Source organism: Gorilla gorilla, chromosome 2 (assembly GCF_029281585.2).
Source record: "Gorilla gorilla gorilla isolate KB3781 chromosome 2, NHGRI_mGorGor1-v2.1_pri, whole genome shotgun sequence".
Classification (NCBI taxonomy): domain Eukaryota; kingdom Metazoa; phylum Chordata; class Mammalia; order Primates; family Hominidae; genus Gorilla; species Gorilla gorilla.
This window is the reverse complement of record NC_086017.1, coordinates 61,005,182-61,021,413: the sequence shown is the minus strand read 5'-3', so window position 1 is coordinate 61,021,413 and position 16,232 is coordinate 61,005,182. Positions and strand designations below refer to the sequence as shown.

Sequence of the window (16,232 nt, the reverse complement as noted above, 5' to 3'; positions counted from 1 at the left end):
GTCTCTGAGTTAATTTGCTAAGATTGATGGCCTCCACCTCCATCCATGTTCCTGCAAAGGACGGGATCTTTTTCTTTTTTATGATTGCATAGTATTCCATGGTGTCTATGTGCCACATTTTCTTTATGCAGTCTACCATTGATGGGCATTTAGGATGATTACATGTCTTTGCTATTGTGAATAGTGCTACAACGAACATACATGTGCATGTGTCTTTATGATAGAAAAATTCATATTCCTTTGGGTATATATCCAGTAATGGAATTGCTGGGTCAAATGGTAGTTCTGCTTTTAGGTTTTTCAGGAATCAACATACTGCTTTCCACAATGGTTGAACTAATTTATACTCACACCAACAGTGTATAAGTGTTCCCTTTTCTCTGCAACTTCACCAGCATCTGTTATTTTTTGACTTTTTAATGATAGCCACTCTGGTGTGAGATGGTATCTCATTGTGATTTTGGTTGGCATTTCTCTAATGATCAGTGATGTTTAGCTTTTTTTCATATGCTTGTTGGCCACATGTATGTCTTCTTTTGAAGGTGTCTATACATGTCCTTTGCCCAGTTTTCAATGGCATTCCTTTTTCTTGTAAATTTAAGTTCCTTGTCAATGCTAGATATTGGACCTTTGTCAGATGCATAGTTTGCAAATATTTTCTCCTATTTCTGTAGGTTCTCTATTTACTCTGTTGATAGCGTCTTTTTCCATGCAGACGCTCTAGTTTAATTAGATCCCATTTGTCAATTTTCGCATTTGCTGCAATGGCTTTTGTCATTTTCATCATGAAATCTTTGCCCATTCCTATGTCTAGAATGGTACTGCCTAGGTTGTCTACCAGGGTTTTTATAGTTTCGGGTTTCATGTTTAAGTCTTTAATCCATCTTGAGTTGATTTTTGTATATGGTGTAAGGAAAGGGTCCAATTTCAATCTTATACTTATTGCTAGAAAGTTATCCCAGTGTCATTTATTGAATAGGGAGTCCTTTCTCCATTGCTTGTTTTCGTCAGCTTTGTTGAAGATCAGATTGTTGTAGGCATGCTGCCTTATTTCTGGGCTCCGTATTCTGTTCTATTTGTCTATGTGTCTGTTTTTGTACCAGTACCATGCTGTTTTGGTTACTGCAGTCCTGTAGTATAGCTTGAAGTCAGGTAGCATGATGCCTCCAGCTTTGTTCTTTTTGCTTAGGATTGCCTTAGCCATTCGGGCTCTTTTTTGGTTCCATGTGTTTAAAATAGTTTTTTCTAGTTCTGTGAAGAATGTCACTAGTAGTTTGATAGGAATAGCATTGAGTGACCATTTCAACAGATGTAGAAAAAGTGTTTGACAAAATTTAACATCCTTTCATGATGAAAACTCTCAATAAATTAGATATATAAGAAATAAAGGCCATTTACGATGAGTCCACAGCTAATATCATATTCAATAGTGAAAAGCTAAAAGCATTTTTTCTAGGATCAGAAACATGACAAAGATGTCCACTCTCATCACTTTTGTTCAACACAGTACTAGAAGTTCTAGCCAGAGCAATCAGGCAAAAAAAATTAGACACATCCAGACTGGAAGTGAAGGAGTTAAACTGTCTCTGTTTGCAGATGACACGACCTTATATACATATAAAAAGCCTAAAGATTCAATCAAAAAACTGTTAGAATAAAATTCGGTAAAGTAGCAGGAGACAAAATCAACATAAAAAAATCAGCAATATTTCTATATACTAATGACAAGCTCTCCAAAAAAGTTAAGAAAACAATGTCATTTATGATAGCATCAAAAATATATAATATTTAGGAATAATTTAACCAAGAAAGTGAATGATCTATTTACTGAAAACTATAAAACACTGATGAAAGAAATTGAAGAAGACACAAATAAATGAAAAAAATATCCAGTGTTCATAAATTGGAAGAATTAATATTTTCAAAAATCCATATACTACCAAAAGTGATCTACAGATTCAAGGCAGCCTGTATCAATATTCCAAATGACATTTTTCACAGGAATAGAAAGGAACAATCCTGAAATTTGTATGGAACCACAAAAGTCTCTGAATACCCAAAGCAATCTTGTGAAATAAGGACAAAGCTAGGGGCATCACACTTCCTGATTTCAAATAATGTTGTAAAGTTACAGTAATCAAAATAATATGGTAATGCCATAAAAACAGACACACAGACCAATGGAACAGAATACAGATCCCGGAAATAAACTCAGTGAACTAGTCTTTGACAAGGGTACCAAGAATACACAATGGGGAAAGGACAGTTTTCAATAAGTGGTGCTGGGAAAACTGTACATCCACATATAAAAGGATGAAATTGGACCTTATCTGACATAAAACACAAAAAACTAACTCAAAAGAGATTAACTGCTTAAATATAAGACCTAAAACTGTAAAACTAGGAGAAAACAGAAATAAAAGCTCCTTGACATTGGGTCTTAGCAGTGATTTTTTGAGATATGACAACAGATACACAGGCAAGCCAAAATAAATAAATGGAACTATATCAAACTAAAAACCTTCTTCACAGCAAAGGAAACAATCAACAAAACAAAAAGGCAATCTATGGAATGAGAGGAAATATTTGTAAACCATATATCTGATAGGGGATTAATATCTAAAACTATATAAAGAACTCATATAACTGAATTGCATAAAAACAAATAACTCAATTACAAAACAGGCAAAAAGGCCTGAAAGACGTTTTCCCAAAGAAGACACACAAATGGCCAACAGGTATATGAAAAGGTACTCAATATCACCAACCATCAGGAAAATACAAATCAAAAAGAAAATGAGATATCACCTCACATCTCTTAGGATGGCTGTAATCACAAAACAAGAGATAACAAGTGATGACAAGAGTGTGAAGACAAGGGAACTCTTGAACACTGTTGATGGAAATGTAAATTGGTGCAGCCATTATGGTATGGCAGTTCCTCAAAAAATTAAAAATAGAACAACTATTTGATCCAGCAATTGCACTTCTGGTATATCCCAAAGAAAAAGAAATCAGTATCTTGAAGAGATATCTGCACTCCCAGGTTTACTGCAGTATTATATACACTAGCCATGATATGGAAACAAGCAGCCATCAACAGATGAATAATAAAGAATATACATAGGCCAGGCATGGTGACTCATGCCTATAATCCCAGCACTTTGGGAGGCTGAGGCAGGCGGATCATCTGAGGTCAGGAGTTCAAGACCAGCCTGGCCAACATGGTGAAACCTCATCTCTACCAAAAATACAAATATTAGCTGGGCATGGTGGTGGGCACCTGTAATACCAGCTACTCGGGAGGCTGAGGCAGGAGAATTGCTTGAACCCAGGAAGTGGAGATTGCAGTGAGCTGAGATTGCGCCATTGCATTCCAGCCTGGGTGACAAGTGTGAGACTCTGTCTCAAAAAAAAAAAAAAAGAATATATATACATATAGTTCTTTGAATAAAAATAATATATAGTTATACATAATAAAGAATATATAATTACAATGGGAAGTGACAGATGAATAAGGAATTATATATTTTCTTTATTATTCATCTGTCAATTCCCAGTGTAATTATATTTACTTGAGATGGCCACTGAGATAAACACATCCATTTTATCTTTTGAAATATAATAAATAATGGTATAGAATTAAAAATTATGTATCAATTATACATATAACAGATTATTCATCCATAATAAAAAAGGGAATCCTGCTTTTGTGACAACATGGACAAGCCTAGGGGGCACTGTGCTAAGCAAAATAAGTCAGATATGGAAGACAAATACTACATAATCTCTCACTAACATGAGGAATCTAAAAAAGTCATTCATAGAAGCAGAGAGTAGAATGGTGGTTGCCAGGGGCTAGAGGATAGTGGAAAAGAGGAGGTAATGGAGAAATGTTCATCTCAGGACACAAACTTTCAGTTGTAAGATAAATAACTTCTGGAGATTTATGTACAGCATGGTAGCTATAGTTAATAATGCTATATTGTATATTTGCTAAAATGGTAAACATTAGGTGTTCTTACCACAAGAAAAGTAAATATGTCAAGTGATGAATATGTTCCTTAGCTTGAATGTGGTAATCATCTGACAATGTTTATGTATATCAAATCATCATGTTGTACAATTTAAATGTGCACAATTTTTTATTTGTCAATTATAACTCAACAAGGATAGGGGATAAAAAGAGGATGGCCCAATGGGCCTTCACCCATTTCAGAATGTGCTTCCATTTAAGAATGGCTCCTGGCCAGGCGTGGTGGCTCACGCCTGTAACCCCATCACTTTGGGAGGCTGAGTACGAGGTTAGGAGATCAAGACCATCCTAGCCAACATGGTGAAACCCCATCTCTACTAAAAATACAAAAATTAGCCGGGCGTGGCAGCGAGTGCCTGTAGTCCCAGCTACTCGGGAGGCTGAGAGAGGAGAATGGCTTGAACCTGGGAGGCGGAGGCTGCAGTGAGGTGAGATTGCGCCACTGCACTCCAGCCTTGGCAGAGTGAGACTCCGTCTCAAAAAAAAAAAAAGGCTCCTAAACAAGTACTCTTAAGACAGTTTCGTGGATAGGGTGGTTATGAAGCAAAGAACCCAAAGACACTATTCTCAAAAAATGCCTGAATAGGCCTAGTGTCTATCCCAAATATGAGGAGCAGTTCCCTTCCAGTCATCACTCACAGAAGAGGTTGCCACCTAATACTGCTTTAATTAAAAGAAGTTTATTTCTTTACATTTTTAATTTTTGTGGGTACATAGTAGGTGTATGCCACTTGATATTTCTGGCCTCAAAAAGCCTTTCATGATATGGGGCATTCTCTGACTCTCCTTTTTTTTTGAGACGGAGTCTCGCTCTGTCACCCAGGCTGGAGTGCAGTGGCGCCGTCTCAGCTCACTACAAGTTCTGCCTCCCGGGTTCACGCCATTCTCCTGCCTCGGCCTGCCCGAGTAGCTGGGACTACAGGTGCCCACCATCATGGCTGGCTAATTTTTTTGTATTTTTACTAGAGACGGGGTTTCACTGTGTTAGCCAGGATGGTCTCGATCTCCTGACCTCATGATCCGCCTGCCTCAGCCTCCCAAAGTGCTGGGATTATAGGCGTGAGCCACCGCGCCCGGCCTGAATCTCTCTATTTTGAACATCACAGCACTGTTTGGGTAAGTTATGTTAATCTGAAATTACCTCAATCAATGGGAGTTTTTAGATGCTTATGAAGGTTATCTGGCAGAATTGGTTAAAAGACATTTTTTTTAAAAAAGAGTAAAGCTACACAGATTTAGTAATTATGGTTGGGGTATGATCACCAAATTGACGTGTTAAATGCTATTGTAAAAATCACCATAAAAGTAGCATAGTAAGTGGCGGTATCATCTTGTGCCTCAAGATGAATTTCCAGTGTGAAAGCATCATGAAAGTGTCAAAGAATGATGCATTAAAGCCAATCTGGTGGGAGTAAAAATAATGTGCCTTGGAAAACTGTGTCAGATAATTCAGAAAGTGGCTTAAGTGAAGACAAAGACCCGATGACATGGCTGCATATGAATAATTTAAATAAATTTTTTCATAAAATTTGAGAGCCAAGAATGAGCAATATATCTCAATTTTACATAATATGTGATTGAGTACATAATTTGTAATACATATTTTATAATATAAAATACAATGTAATCCAAATTAAAAATTTAATATTCAAAATATGTATTTATCTGTTTCATTAAGGTTGGCCTAAATATATTTGGACACTTTTCATTGTAAAATTGGACAGTGATCATCACATATTCAAAGCCACCTTGTATTTGGTTACGTGCATTATTTATGGACACCCACCCCCTCCAATGTTGGCTTTAGCTCCTGGCACTCCTCTCCTTTTGGGTTCTAAGTACAGCATGCCCTGTGCCTGCTTGTGACCCCTTGTCCTTCGGGTCAAGAAAAATATGGTATCTATATCAGACTGAAATGTACATATAGTTATTTATTTGTGAGTTTTAAGGCTTTTGACTCATTAGGAAGTGACTTAGTTTTCATGCCTCAGCTTCTTATTGCAATTTTTTTTTTTTTTTTTGCTATTTTCTTAAAAGGATGTGTGGTGCCTTCCCATACACAAGTGAAAACAACATTATACAGCAGAATAGTGGCCTTGGCAGAGACAGACAGGAGTTTCTACTTTCTCTGGCTAAGGCTGACTATGAACAATGAAAGAAATGATAAGAATGTGAACAACTAATCAGATATTTGCCAACTCATTCATTAAAACTGTGTAAGAGGTTTTCATCTTTGTAAAATCCTGTCCTAGCAAAGGCTAAAGAACTATCAATAGCAATTAGTAAACTCTTTAAGCTTCCAATTCAATCTAACCAACAAAAATGTTGCCTGAAACTTACTGGAAAATATTGCTTCTCCTGAGGGCTAGATTCACTGTGCTGATGTGGATTAAAATGACTAATCCTAGAATAATTCTATATTGCACACAAAATCAACTTCACAAACATGCATTTGATAGTCTGCTTGAAAGTCTGTTAACATTTTCAAGTGGAAAAATTATTGTACATTTTAACTCTATTAATCCTTCAAAAGAAAATTTGAAAAAAAATCTTCTCTATAAACATATTTTTTTCATCTTTTTAGAACTACTTTATTAGACACAGCCCATCCATAAGAAGGAGCTAAGAAAAATACATACATGAATCCTGTTTCTCGCAGAAAGCTGTTGCTTTAGAAGCAATTAGGCCAATTATGCCTGACAGCATGATTTCAGGAGGAATGCTGTGCAAGCTCCTATCTGTAATGAAAATTTGCACCAAAACAAGGAAGGCATAATACATGCAAAGAGATAACAATTCTGGAGTGCTATCTATAAATCCCTTGCCCTTGGAAGGAATACAGTGGAGTAAGATGATAATGATGATGATTTTGGATTTCTCTTTAGTCCTTTTCAAAGGGAGGAAGGCATATAAACAAGCAGGTTCCACCACCCATCAATTTGGGGATTTGGTAAACGGAGAAAGCCTGTGACTGATGCATGGAAGGAGGAGAAAACCAGCCAAAATTTTCTTTGTAAGTTATGATTCCAAAGGAAGATCCTCATCCCATAAAGTATACAACTCTGAAAGGAACAAAGCTGAAGGGAAAATAGGTAATGAGGAGATTGGGTTTTTATTTTGAAATTAATCAAATGTGGCTTAACAGAAATTGTGAATTAAGCTTATTGCACGCCCAAGTCAGACAGAGCAACAGATAATACAGAAAAATATCTATATGATATTACGGTGAAGATACATTAACATGGTGATTGGAAGTATTTTATTTAATTTGGATAAACAATATTGGGTTTTTAAACTGAAAGATGAGTTTTTAGAAATTCTCACAGTTTTAAATATACTTGCTTTAAAAACTAAACTCACCACTGATCATTTTTTTAGCACTACAATTTGTGTCTAACTATATGAGCAAAGATGGAGTATATGACTGAATTCTGCATTTATTTTCATTATTGTGTTTTTCCTATTGTTTAACAAGTTAGAAGGAGATGGACTGCTTATGTAAGACAATATCCCTTGGTTGAAGAACACTAAAAATAATGCCATGCCTGGTTGGATGTGACTTATCGATCTCCAGTGGCACAAGTGAAGAATAATATCTCAGCTCCTCAGAAAAATGGGCTATCTTTCAAAGATAGAGAAACTTGACTCATGATCATTCTTTTAAACAATCTTGATCATTAGCCAGCTCAGTTATAATAACTGGTGGGCAAGCATTAGACATGCAAGACTCTCATAGCCAAGACACATGAGAAGCATATTGTTAGCTTTTCTGCAAATATATAAGATTGGTTAATTCTGGAGAAAAAAGAAAATGTGTACTACCAGATTTTCACTTTAGGATAGAAGGTCCCAAATGAAGCTGTTTCAGAATCACCTGGGAAGCTTATTAAAAATAATGCTGCCTGGGCCCCACCCCAAATCTTAGATCAATCTTCCACATTTTCTTTTTTTGTTCTTTTTTTCTTTCTTTTTTTTTTTTGAGACGGAGTCTCACTCTGTCGCCCAGGCTGGAGTGCAGTGGCATGATCTCAGCTCACTGCAAGCTCCGCCTCCCAGGTTCACGCCATTCTCCTGCCTCAGCCTCCCGAGTAGCTGGGACTATAGGCGCCCGCCACCACACCCGGCTAATTTTTTGTATTTTTAGTAGAGACAGGGTTTCACTGTGTTAGCCAGTATGGTCTCGATCTCCTGACCTCGTGATCCGCCTGCCTTGGCCTCCCAAAGTGCTGGGATTACAGGCGTGAGCCACCGTGCCCGGCCAATCTTCTGCATTTTCAAAAAGCTCCCTTTCCTACATCCTGGTGATTCTGTGTCCACAAGGTGTTTTTGTTTTTGTTTTTTTCTTTGAAACAGAGTGTCGCTCTGTTGCCCAGGCTAGAGTGCAGTGATGCAATCTCAGCTCACTGCAACCTCTGCCTCCCGGGTTCAAGCAATTCTCCTGCCTCAGCCTCCTGAGTAGCTGGGATTACAGGCACGTGCCACCACGCCCGGCTAATTTTTTGTATTTTCAGTAGAGACGAGGTTTCACCGTGTTAGTCAGAATGGTCGCGATTTCCTGACCTTGTGATTTGCCCACCTTGGCCTCCCAAAGTGTTGGGAATACAGGCGTGAGCCACTGCGTGGCCTGTGTCCACAAGGTTTGAGCACTACTACTCTCAAGGGCAGTGCTGGGATGTCTTATGCTACAAATCATTAATATTCCTGATGTCCATTACTCACGTGTAAACCTTAAGAACAAAATCCTTTTCTTCCTTTACTTCTGTGAGTGACTGTAGGACATCCAAGATGCTTAGGACCGCACAGCCATATGGTCGCCTGTAGTGCAGGTGAGGAGGACCTTTCTTTGAGTCGTTCAGGAGCATCCGGCCTTGGGCACAGCAGAAAACACCAGTCAGACTGAGAAAAGCATGCTCCTCTCCAGTATCACCTAATTGTCATCCAAGGATGCCTGAGCTACAGGCACCTAGGAAATCCTCTAAGGTGAAGACTACAGGGCTGAAGGGAGTCATCCAAGGATATTTATGTGGAAGAACACCAAACAGGCCTCTGGCCAAAGCTCTTCCCTGTACTACATTCAATCAATCATTCTTATCTAACTCTAAACCAATATGGACACTCCATTTATTAATCACATGAGAATAAAAGTGATTTTATGAATTTCTTAGAAAAACCAATGTGCTAATAATAAATTTAAACTTCTCAGGTATGTTTTAGATACAAAGTTTAGTATTTTAGCTGCCAGGTATAAACTACATATGCACGACAAGGAGGATACTGTGTTCTTTCAACCAAATTCTGCTGTCAAACATCATCTTGAACAATTGTGGGACTGAGAGTAGTCTTAGAAAGTGGATGAGTGTTTACTTTTCCTGCTTACCAAAGCTATGCCTACAGTGGCAAGAAGACTTGCAAATGCTGGAACCTTAACAAACACTTTATTTAGTACAGCAAATAACTGTTTTGTTGGCAAGGGATTAAAAAATATTATTTGATAAAAATGTACATGATAGGCCAAAACTCAAACCTATGAAGGAGGACTTGGTTCGCCATAGCCCCAAAAGTTGTATCATAAACTTGAAATAAGTCTGAGCAAACCAACCACAGAACAGTAGTAAAAATCACTTTTTCATCTTGGGTGGGGTAGAAGTGAAATGTCATCCATCTTCTGGAGTGATGACAATAACTCTAATTTTGTGGAGAGAACCACAGATACATAATTTCAAACACAAACAACAGGTGGTGAATGGCCTTTGCTGTGAAGTTGGCACCTCTGGAAACCTGCTATAAGATCTCTGAGGGAAAGGGTAGGGCACTGTGTTAGAAATAATGTCTAGATGTAGACCATTTTAAATAAAAAGTTTGGGTCTAAAAACAGGGAGCAGAAGGTTTTAAGTGATTAAAAAACACAAACAAAACCCACCCCCCCGAATCCATTTATATCAAACCAAGCTACCATAGCAGTTGAGCTTAGGTATAGCTTCAATACAAGCTGGACTTTAATCCTGAGACCTGAAATTACAGGTAAGATCTAGGGAGAAAACAAAGCTCATGCACAAGACATACTTATCCCAAGTTGGGCCATTCTTAGTCATGTGAATGGGTAAGGTGAACAGTACCTATTCGGATCACATGGGCAACGATATACAAATCTCTCTTCATATCTTTGCTGCTCAGATCCTAAGAGAAAAAATAAGTAAATTCAGGCAAGGAATACACAGAAAATAATTAAAAATACATTTTGAATCTCTAGTCATTTGCTTTTACTGTATGTTATAGGCAGGGGAAGGGAGATTACAGCATATAGCACTTTAATGGTTTATAAGATGTCTGCAGTGAAAGTCTGGATATCTTATATGGCTTTGGAAGTTTATTCTATTGACAACATTTTTCCAGCTCTCATTTAGACCACTTAATAAATAAAAAGTCTATAAAAGTTCTCACATTAGAAATCTTCATGATATTGCCTTATTCCATGTTTACTCTAACATCATATAAAACCATTCTGTAACAGAAGGAATAAATGTTCAGTAAAGAAAAAATTGGGAAAACACCAAAAAGCTCATCAATAACTAAAATTCTGTAAGTTTGTTCTCCACTAATTTTACATTGATTCCTCTGTCCACAAATGATTATTACACACGAAGTTGTTCCACTTAAAAGAGATTAATTTGATATCAGTGAAACCTCAATAATTTGATTTCTATTTCTAAATTCTGATATTTATCATTTGTACTAAATTATAGTTGAAAATAATCTTATTGAAAAAAATTAAGGGTTTCCTTTAAGTAAACAGATATGATCCAGAATCAGAAAATTTCCAAACCAAAGAGTTATGAAAATCATTCCTTTTTCTTTCTTTCTTCCTTTTCTTTAAAAAACAAGGTCTTGCTCTGTCACCAGGATGGAGTGCAGTGGTGCGATCACGGCTCACTGCAGCCTTGTCCTCTGGGTCAAGCGATTCTCCCACCTCAGCCTCCCAAGTAACTGGTACTACAGGTGTGCACCATCATGCCCAGCTATTTTTAAAATTATTTGTAGAGATGGGGACTTGCTATGTTGCCAGAGCTGGTCTCAAACTTCTAGGCTCAAGCAATCTTCCTGCCTCAGCCTCCCAAAGTGTTGAGATTACAGGTGTTAGTTACCATGCCCAATCTGATAATCATTCTATTTGTGTTTAGAACATATGTTGAAATGTTTGTTGATGAGTATGCAGTATGCTTTTTAAATGTACTGTACTTGAAATAACAAAAATTCTTTTTTTTTTTTTTTATTATACTTTAAGTTTTAGGGTACATGTGCACATTGTGCAGGTTAGTTACATATGTATACATGTGCCATGCTGGTGCGCTGCACCCACTAACTCGTCATCTAGCATTAGGTATATCTCCCAATGCTATCCCTCCCCCCTCCCCCCACCCCACAACAGTCCCCAGAGTGTGATATTCCCCTTCCTGTGTCCATGTGATCTCATTGTTCAATTCCCACCTATGAGTGAGAATATGCGGTGTTTGGTTTTTTGTTCTTGCGATAGTTTACTGAGAATGATGGTTTCCAATTTCATCCATGTCCCTACAAAGGACATGAACTCATCATTTTTTATGGCTGCATAGTATTCCATGGTGTATATGTGCCACATTTTCTTAATCCAGTCTATCATTGTTGGACATTTGGGTTGGTTCCAAGTCTTTGCTATTGTGAATAATGCCGCAATAAACATACGTGTGCATGTGTCTTTATAGCAGCATGATTTATAGTCCTTTGGGTATATACCCAGTAATGGGATGGCTGGGTCAAATGGTATTTCAAGTTCTAGATCCCTGAGGAATCGCCACACTGACTTCCACAATGGTTGAACTAGTTTACAGTCCCACCAACAGTGTCAAAGTGTTCCTATTTCTCCACATCCTCTCCAGCACCTGTTGTTTCCTGACTTTTTAATGATTGCCATTCTAACTGGTGTGAGATGATATCTCATAGTGGTTTTGATTTGCATTTCTCTGATGGCCAGTGATGATGAGCATTTTTTCATGTGTTTTTTGGCTGCATAAATGTCTTCTTTTGAGAAGTGTCTGTTCATGTCCTTCGCCCACTTTTTGATGGGGTTGTTTGTTTTTTTCTTGTAAATTTGTTTGAGTTCATTGTAGATTCTGGATATTAGCCCTTTGTCAGATGAGTAGGTTGTGAAAATTTTCTCCCATGTTGTAGGTTGCCTGTTCACTCTGATGGTAGTTTCTTTTGCTGTGCAGAAGCTCTTTAGTTTAATTAGATCCCATTTGTCAATTTTGGCTTTTGTTGCCATTGCTTTTGGTGTTTTGGACATGAAGTCCTTGCCCATGCCTATGTCCTGAATGGTAATGCCTAGGTTTTCTTCTAGGGTTTTTATGGTTTTAGGTCTAACGTTTAAATCTTTAATCCATCTTGAATTGATTTTTGTATAAGGTGTAAGGAAGGGATCCAGTTTCAGCTTTCTACATATGGCTAGCCAGTTTTCCCAGCACCATTTATTAAATAGGGAATCCTTTCCCCATTGCTTGTTTTTCTCAGGTTTGTCAAAGATCAGATAGTTGTAGGTATGCGGCGTTATTTCTGAAGGCTCTGTTCTGTTCCATTGATCTATATCTCTGTTTTGGTACCAGTACCATGCTGTTTTGGTTACTGTAGCCTTGTAGTATAGTTTGAAGTCAGGTAGTGTGATGCCTCCAGCTTTGTTCTTTTGGCTTAGGATTGACTTGGCAATGCGGGCTCTTTTTTGGTTCCATATGAACTTTAAAGTAGTTTTTTCCAATTCTGTGAAGAAAGTCATTGGTAGCTTGATGGGGATGGCATTGAATCTGTAAATTACCTTGGGCAGTATGGCCATTTTCACGATATTGATTCTTCCTACCCATGAGCATGGAATGTTCTTCCATTTGTTTGTATCCTCTTTTATTTCCTTGAGCAGTGGTTTGTAGTTCTCCTTGAAGAGGTCCTTCACATCCCTTGTAAGTTGGATTCCTAGGTATTTTATTCTCTTTGAAGCAATTGTGAATGGGAGTTCACTCATGATTTGGCTCTCTGTTTGTCTGTTGTTGGTGTATAAGAATGCTTGTGATTTTTGTACATTGATTTTGTATCCTGAGACTTTGCTGAAGTTGCTTATCAGCTTAAGGAGATTTTGGGCTGAGACAATGGGGTTTTCTAGATATACAATCATGTCGTCTGCAAACAGGGACAATTTGACTTCCTCTTTTCCTAATTGAATACCCTTTATTTCCTTCTCCTGCCTGATTGCCCTGGCCAGAACTTCCAACACTATGTTGAATAGGAGCGGTGAGAGAGGGCATCCCTGTCTTGTGCCAGTTTTCAAAGGGAATGCTTCCAGTTTTTGCCCATTCAGTATGATATTGGCTGTGGGTTTGTCATAGATAGCTCTTATTATTTTGAAATATGTCCCATCAATACCTAATTTATTGAGAGTTTTTAGCATGAAGGGTTGTTGAATTTTGTCAAAGGCTTTTTCTGCATCTATTGAGATAATCATGTGGTTTTTGTCTTTGGTTCTGTTTATATGCTGGATTACATTTATTGATTTGCGTATATTGAACCAGCCTTGCATCCCAGGGATGAAGCCCACTTGATCATGGTGGATAAGCTTTTTGATGTGCTGCTGGATTCGGTTTGTCAGTATTTTATTGAGGATTTTTGCATCAATGTTCATCAAGGATATTGGTCTAAAATTCTCTTTTTTGATTGTGTCTCTGCCCGGCTTTGGTAGCAGAATGATGCTGGCCTCATAAAATGAGTTAGGGAGGATTCCCTCTTTTTCTATTGATTGGAATAGTTTCAGAAGGAATGGTACCAGTTCCTCCTTGTACCTCTGGTAGAATTCGGCTGTGAATCCATCTGGTCCTGGACTCTTTTTGGTTGGTAAACTATTGATTATTGCCACAATTTCAGCTCCTGTTATTGGTCTATTCAGAGATTCAACTTCTTCCTGGTTTAGTCTTGGGAGAGTGTATGTGTCAAGGAATGTATCCATTTCTTCTAGATTTTCTAGTTTATTTGCGTAGAGGTGTTTGTAGTATTCTCTGATGGTGGTTTGTATTTCTGTGGGATCGGTGGTGATATCCCCTTTATCATTTTTTATTGTGTCTATTTGATTCTTCTCTCTTTTTTTCTTTATTAGTCTTGCCAGCGGTCTATCAATTTTGTTGATCCTTTCAAAAAACCAGCTCCTGGATTCATTGATTTTTTGAAGGGTTTTTTGTGTGTCTATTTCCTTCAGTTCTGCTCTGATTTTAGTTATTTCTTGCCTTCTGCTAGCTTTTGAATGTGTTTGCTCTTGCTTTTCTAGTTCTTTTAATTGTGATGTTAGGGTGTCAATTTTGGATCTTTCCTGCTTTCTCTTGTGGGCATTTAGTGCTATAAATTTCCCTCTACACACTGCTTTGAATGCATCCCAGAGATTCTGGTATGTTGTGTCTTTGTTCTCGTTGGTTTCAAAGAACATCTTTATTTCTGCCTTCATTTCGTTATGTACCCAGTAGTCATTCAGGAGCAGGTTGTTCAGTTTCCATGTAGTTGAGCGGCTTTGAGTGAGATTTTTAATCCTGAGTTCTAGTTTGATTGCACTGTGGTCTGAGAGATAGTTTGTTATAATTTCTGTTCTTTTACATTTGCTGAGGAGAGCTTTTCTTCCAACTATGTGGTCAATTTTGGAATAGGTGTGGTGTGGTGCTGAAAAAAATGTATATTCTGTTGATTTGGGGTGGAGAGTTCTGTAGATGTCTATTAGGTCCACTTGGTGCAGAGCTGAGTTCAATTCCTGGGTATCCTTGTTGACTTTCTGTCTCGTTGATCTGTCTAATGTTGACAGTGGGGTGTTAAAGTCTCCCATTATTAATGTGTGGGAGTCTAAGTCTCTTTGTAGGTCACTCAGGACTTGCTTTATGCATCTGGGTGCTCCTGTATTGGGTGCATATATATTTAGGATAGTTAGCTCCTCTTGTTGAATTGATCCCTTTACCATTATGTAATGGCCTTCTTTGTCTCTTTTGATCTTTGTTGGTTTAAAGTCTGTTTTGTCAGAGACTAGGATTGCAACCCCTGCCTTTTTTTGTTCTCCATTTGCTTGGTAGATCTTCCTCCATCCTTTTATTTTGAGCCTATGTGTGTCTCTGCACGTGAGATGGGTTTCCTGAATACAGCACACTGATGGGTCTTGACTCTTTATCCAACTTGCCAGTCTGTGTCTTTTAATTGGAGAATTTAGTCCATTTACATTTAAAGTTAATATTGTTATGTGTGAATTTGATCCTGTCATTATGATGTTAGCTGGTGATTTTGCTCGTTAGTTGATGCAGTTTCTTCCTAGTCTCGATGGTCTTTACATTTTTGCATGATTTTGCAGCGGCTGGTACCGGTTGTTCCTTTCCATGTTTAGCGCTTCCTTCAGGAGCTCTTTTAGGGCAGGCCTGGTGGTGACAAAATCTCTCAGCATTTGCTTGTCTGTAAAGTATTTTATTCCTCCTTCACTTATGAAGCTTAGTTTGGCTGGATATGAAATTCTGGGTTGAAAATTCTTTTCTTTAAGAATGTTGAATATTGGCCCCCACTCTCTTCTGGCTTGTAGGGTTTCTGCCGAGAGATCCGCTGTTAGTCTGATGGGCTTCCCTTTGAGGGTAACCCGACCTTTCTCTTTGGCTGCCCTTAATATTTTTTCCTTCATTTCAACTTTGGTGAATCTGACAATTATGTGTCTTGGAGTTGCTCTTCTCGAGGAGTATCTTTGTGGCGTTCTCTGTATTTCCTGAATCTGAATGTTGGCCTGCCTTGCTAGATTGGGGAAGTTCTCCTGGATAATATCCTGCAGAGTGTTTTCCAATTTGGTTCCATTCTCCGCATCACTTTCAGCTACACCAATCAGACGTAGATTTGGTCTTTTCACATAGTCCCATATTTCTTGGAGGCTTTGCTCATTTCTTTTTATTCTTTTTTCTCTAGACTTCCCTTCTCGCTTCATTTCATTCATTTCATCTTCCATTGCTGATACCCTTTCTTCCAGTTGATCGCATCGGCTCCTGAGGCTTCTGCATTCTTCATGTAGTTCTCGAGCCTTGGTTTTCAGCTCCATCAGCTCCTTTAAGCACTTCTCTGTATTCGTTATTCTAGTTATACATTCGTCTAAATTTTTTTCAAAGTTTTCAACTTCTTTGCC

The 16,232-nt window shown here is 38.0% G+C and overlaps 1 protein-coding gene across 6 annotated transcripts in view; it reads right to left on the bottom strand.

The window, feature by feature from the left end:
- Window positions 1-16,232, bottom strand: part of DOCK3 (dedicator of cytokinesis 3) — a 699,272-nt gene that overhangs the window by 214,726 nt on the left and 468,314 nt on the right. For all 6 annotated transcript variants that reach the window (XM_031009748.3, XM_031009752.3, XM_031009749.3 and 3 more), the window contains exons 11-12: window positions 10,153-10,213; window positions 8,756-8,903 (exon numbers count right to left, since the gene is read on the bottom strand). In XM_031009748.3, coding sequence (XP_030865608.3) covers window positions 8,756-8,903; window positions 10,153-10,213 — 209 coding nt within the window. The remainder of the gene's footprint in view (window positions 1-8,755; window positions 8,904-10,152; window positions 10,214-16,232) is intronic.